Source organism: Culex quinquefasciatus, chromosome 1 (assembly GCF_015732765.1).
Source record: "Culex quinquefasciatus strain JHB chromosome 1, VPISU_Cqui_1.0_pri_paternal, whole genome shotgun sequence".
NCBI classification, from domain to species: domain Eukaryota; kingdom Metazoa; phylum Arthropoda; class Insecta; order Diptera; family Culicidae; genus Culex; species Culex quinquefasciatus.
In genome coordinates this window covers 10400944-10406728 of record NC_051861.1, presented here as the reverse complement: position 1 = coordinate 10406728, position 5785 = coordinate 10400944, and the positions used below count along the sequence as shown (strand labels likewise).

General features: G+C 40.5%; 1 protein-coding gene across 1 annotated transcript; it reads left to right on the top strand.

Moving 5' to 3' along the window:
• Positions 1-1489: 1489 nt before the first annotated feature.
• Positions 1490-5097, top strand: LOC119765443. The gene is made up of 4 exons (XM_038249300.1): positions 1490-1579; positions 4240-4296; positions 4357-4446; positions 4510-5097. Exons 1-4 carry the CDS (start codon positions 1490-1492, stop codon positions 4588-4590), a joined length of 318 nt encoding a protein of 105 aa, XP_038105228.1. The 3' UTR covers positions 4591-5097.
• Positions 5098-5785: the final 688 nt, after the last annotated feature.

Here is a 5785-nt window from a genome sequence, read left to right as displayed (position 1 = left end):
TCTCATGCGGTTAATGCAACGCAGTAGGCCGGGCCGCTTTAATGAGTGTAATACACTTCGGGGGTTCTCGAAAGTATTGCAATCATTAATAATGACAAGAAGAAACTTGAGGCGTAATCTAACCATAAGTTCTTCCCGGATGCTTTCTTCGGACTGGCTGCGCTTGTGTTCGATTAGATTAGATTAGATTAGAACATTATGCAAAATAGTTGTCTTAATTCGTTACTATTGTCCTGATTTACTCCAGATGCCGATGTTTGATGAAAAATAATTAAATATCTTTTTTTTTCAAGTATAAAATCATTATTGAACGTAAATATTTGAAAAATAAATAAAACATAATGAAAAATTTTTAAGCGTTGAGCATTTTGCGGAACCGTAAACTAAAATTTGTATAATTTTCCCTTATAAGCCAAATAAATGTTGATATATGCCGAATACAAATTTGCTAATGCTCATATCGAATACTAATTATTGAACTGTTCATCTATTTCCACAACCTAATCTGAGCTTCCAGACAAAAAATAATAATTTCGAGAATTCCCGGGACAAAATATAAAAATCCCGGGATTCGGGAATTCCCAGTTTTAGGGAAAATCCCGGAATTTTTTTTGCCGGGAATTCCCGGGATGGACGCACTATATATTACCTCAATTAAGACTGAAAAGTGGCAAGATAATGAAAAATTAGAGAATTTACCCATCACAATGTCAAATTGCTCCTGTTGCTCCAGAAATTTTCTGATATGAAATGTGTACCCATTCCCGAGGTAATATTGCCATGATTTTTGTTTTGGGTTAAGTTTTAGCGTAAAGTGATTTTTGGGACACTTTTAAAGCTCTACAAAACAAACATTTTTATTTTTGACAAGTGAATTTGGCTTTATATTTCCATTTAATTTTGCCCGCTGTATCTGAATGTACCTTCAGAATCAAACCAATCTGTTAAAATATTGATTATTGATCATATTTTGGGTTTATATGAGAATTTTACGCAGACCAATGAAATCAATTTAAGCTGTATTGTAATTTATACTAGACCCTTTACAAAGCTCTTCCCAAAAATGTATTCTCCCTTCTCCCACGCACCCACAAAAGAAAATGCGTCGGAATGTGTGTGACATCACAGAGCGGTTCTCTACAATGTTACACAATGTTGGCAAAACTGGAGAGAGAAAAATAATTTTGAGAGAGAGTCCACCCTCCGCGTGCTTCACAACGCGATCCTAGTATGCTGCTCTGTTTTGAAGCATCAGTTAGAGAGAGAGAGAGCGCGCGCGCGAGAGAGAGAGGGAGGTTCGCTCTGTTTTGATGCTGGCGATGGGACGGAAAACTCGCGCTGCGAGAGCCTGTTCTAAACGAGAGAGAGCGCACCGATTCGGCGCAGTGGAAAGCTTCTTTCCTGGAGGAAAAGCTTTCCTCTTTAACCATTTTCCACCACTTTTTCATTCGCTTGCTTTGTGAGCGACTTGTTTAGAAAGTTGTGTCAAATGGAACGGCGAATCGTTTTCGCTGTGGCATTGACGGCAGTCGATGACGTTCCAGCCTTGACAGTTCCGGTGGGCGGCACTGCTGTTGAGGTGGGTGTGAGAATGTCAATAATTTGCTGCGTGCTCCGGGGTTTTTGAACTAAACGTTATGCGAGTTTTGGAATTTGATGAGCCCGCGGTGGAGTTTAATGACTTGGTTGTGTAACTATTGATGTATTGAGTTTTGGTGAAGTTGATCGAACTTTGAAGCAAATATTTTCTGTTTAATTCATAGTAAAATGTAGAATTTTGTAGTGTAACTTCAATTTTCGTGGATTATGTAAAATTACACATAAGAAGATGTAAATTTACACGTTAATACATTCATTTTTTTCTTCCACAGTAGCTTTCAACATTCCCGGATTTTTTTTACTGTGTTGTATTTTTTTTTCGGAGTTAAATATAATTGATTGTTTGTGTGTTGGCGAACAGCTTGAACAACATCATTTTCCCTCGCAAAAGTTAATTATTATCATTAACGCGAACTTAACGGCTGTGATGCAATCAGAACTGCATTTTTAAATCGTACATCAATTGAATTTTCTATCATTCCAACCAGTGACGATGTCTACCTTGGCTCTACGCTATCTGGAGCAGTACGAGCAAGTGGCAACGGCGGTTCTGCGCTGCAGTCAACTGTTTGGCGCGGCTCCGTTTCCGGTGGATTTAGCTTCGTTTACGGCCCCCAAATATCGCCACCAATGGATTGTGACGGGACTGCAAATAGTTCAAACTTTGTGGGCACTTATTTTGTTTGTTTTGTCTTGTGAAGGCTCTCGCTACTTCTTTGTTGCCAGTTTGAGATTGCCAATTTTCACAACAGCAATCAGGTATCTTTTCTTGAGCTCAAACTTACTATCGATGGTGCTTATTTTAGTGTTTTGTCGGATTTTCAAATCACGGTACCGTCACTTTTCAACCAAAATCGGAGGGCTTTTGTACGCTTTCCATCAGGAAGGTTATGAAGTGAACATCCCTCGATTGTGGCGAAACAACCTCTCAATAGTGATTGCAGCAGGATTGTTTCTCACAATAGATGTTGTATTTCTAACTAGCGCCAATCCTGCGTACGACTTGATGAGTCTATCTTGTATTAAAATTCCCGAATTTATTGTTGTTCTCTCCCTAAGCCAGCAATGGTTCGCACTCGGTTTGATCGTTGAAATGTTGCGGTTTTGCGATCAGGAAATCCGTAAGATCGGTAAACAGAAAAAGAAGCTCATAATCCTTCAGAGAAGAGTTCGAATTTTGTGCGCACTTGCGGACGAAATCACTCAGTTATTTGGAGCTGTTTCAGTGATTCAGCTACTGAGAGTTATTGCAAACAGCACAATGGCACTGTCGGGGATTGGATTCAATTTCAAAATCAAATACGATACCCAAACATTTATTTTGCTTCATTTATTTTTCTTCATGGAAGTCACAATTGTGCTGCTTAAGCTGGTGTTGATAACCTATCGTCAGCATTGCGTTAAACGTGAAGTAAGTGCTCAATGATTTCCTCAAACATTTGCCTAAAAACATAATCAAATCATTCATCTACTTTTGACATGGAATCCTCTCTGCGTTTAGCACAGCAAAGTAGGGCTGGCTGCTTGAATGTTTGTGAGAGTGAAACCTAACTGCATTCATTCAATTAGGTTAGGTTAGGTTAGGTTAAGTTAGGTTAGGTTAGGTTAGGTTAGGCTAGGTTAGGTTAGGTTAGGTTAGGTTAGGTTAGGTTAGGTTAGGTTAGGTTAGGTTAGGTTAGGTTAGGTTAGGTTAGGTTAGGTTAGGTTAGGTTAGGTTAGGCCAGGCCAGGCCAGGTTAGGCCAGGTTAGGTTAGGTTAGGTTAGGTTAGGTTAGGTTAGGTTAGGTTAGGTTAGGTTAGGTTAGGTTAGGCCAGGTTAGGTTAGGTTAGGTTAGGTTAGGTTAGGTTAGGCCAGGTTAGGTTAGGCCAGGTTAGGTTAGGCCAGGCCAGGCCAGGCCAGGTTAGGTTAGGCCAGGCCAGGTTAGGTTAGGTTAGGTTAGGCAGGCCAGGCCAGGTTAGGTTAGGCCAGGTTAGGTTAGGTTAGGTTAGGTTAGGTTAGGTTAGGGTTAGGTTAGGTTAGGTTAGGTTAGGCCAGGTTAGGTTAGGTTAGGTTAGGTTAGGTTAGGTTAGGTTAGGTTAGGTTAGGTTAGGTTAGGTTAGGCCAGGCCAGGCCAGGTTAGGTTAGGCCAGGTTAGGCCAGGCCAGGTTAGGTTAGGCCAGGTTAGGTTAGGCCAGGTTAGGTTAGGTTAGGTTAGGTTAGGCCAGGTTAGGTTAGGTTAGGTTAGGTTAGGTTAGGTTAGGTTAGGCCAGGTTAGGTTAGGTTAGGCCAGGTTAGGCCAGGTTAGGCCAGGCCAGGTTAGGCCAGGTTAGGTTAGGCCAGGTTAGGTTAGGTTAGGTTAGGTTAGGTTAGGTTAGGTTAGGTTAGGTTAGGTTAGGTTAGGTTAGGTTAGGTTAGGTTAGGTTAGGTTAGGTTAGGTTAGGTTAGGTTAGGTTAGGTTAGGTTAGGTTAGGTTAGGTTAGGTTATGGATTTGATTTGAATTGGATTCCGATTGGAATTAGTTTGGATTTGGATTGGATTTGGATCGAATGTGGATTGAATTTGGATTTGATTTGTTCTGGCAAAGAGTAATGTTTTTCGCAGAAAAATATTGCGAATTTTTTTTTTTCAAACTTTTTAATATTACACTTGTATTTTTTCAGCTAAAGAAAACTGGTGCAACAGTGTGTCTCATCGCACGTCCTGGATTGCTTAAAGTGGTAATTACAGATTACAATTTCAAGCTTGAAAAAAACATAGCCTCTATTCTCTTCACATAGGTTATCCAAATTTCGGACCTTGCACTGCTGACACAACGAGGATTTAAAAGTGTGGGACTATTTGTAATCGACACGTCAATTTTACCACCAGTACGTTTATTTGTACGTTTCCTAGAGCTGATTTGAAATAATGACTGTATTTTTCAACGCCAGATGACCACCATGATTATCGCTCAAATGTTGAACAATCTAGAGCTGGGAAGTATTCACGACGAGAGTGGAAAATCAGCGTAAAATTGACCCCAAAAAGGTTATTTAAAAAATCTTGTACTTGAAAGAATCGGTGATTTGCAAAAGATATTGATGGTTTAGCCTGTAGCTAAAAAGTAAAACATTACCTTCTTAAAAGTCCATCCCCAAGCTTACCTCTCCCATCGAATCTATTCATATTGCACAACTTTCAACCAGCATCAGCTCTCAACGGCTGCCGTCTTGCGTCAGTCGCATTGAATTACTTTCGCCGATCTTGAAATGCATTCATCGCCTGAAGCTTCTCCGGAGATGCCTGAGCCTGTCTAGCCTCTTTTGCCATCGCTCTTGCACATCTTGAGAGCAAACATAATTAAACGGTCTGTCCTTCATCTCGGTGCCTTTCAGCGTTCCTTTTCAATCACTGGCAGCAGCAGCAGCAGCAACTTCATGAACTTGCTTCAACGTCAACGACGACGACGAAGATGAATTGATGGATAAGTCTTGAAAAGTCCGGCTGAAAAGCTGTTGGTATCGAGTTTTTGGGAGTGAAGTACGGGTTGTTCCATCGAAAAAAAAACTCGAAAATAATAAACAAAAAAAAAACTGCCTCAGATGATAGAGCACTTTGCTTCGCTGCAAAACGATCGCTCCAAATGATGGGTTTCGTTTTTAAGGATATCTTCTCCTAGTCCTTTGCCCAGAATCCCTTTCTCTAGCAGAAAAAAAAGAGGAACCATCCAGCCAGGAAGGAAACCAGAACCATTGTAGTGAGTACGTTAGATAACCTCAACCCAGCAACACACAAAAACATGTGAGACCAGCAGCACACATGCACTCAATGATAGTTTTTTCCTGGTTTTCCCTCGTATGGTTGAGGGAAGAGGAAAAAGGAAGAAAAATCAGCTGTCCCAATTTTAACCTGGAGAGCTAGAATCTGGAGCACTTTGGCAAATGAAAAGGCACACAGGTATTTTGGCCCTGGCAGCTTAGAATGATTTTCTCTTGGTTTGTTTTTCCCTCTCTACCCAAAAATAAAAAATAAAAAAATAAAAGAAATTCTGATCTGGTGGACCATTATTGAAATTGCATGTTTGCTAGAGTTTTATTTCCGAACTCAATTTAGCGGAGCGGAGTCCTGATTTTAGTTTTTGCAATCTCTTTCTTGTGGCTTTCCCCGACATCATCTGTAATCGAGCTTGTTCATCGCGAATTTGGTCGGATGCTGTGCAATTGTATG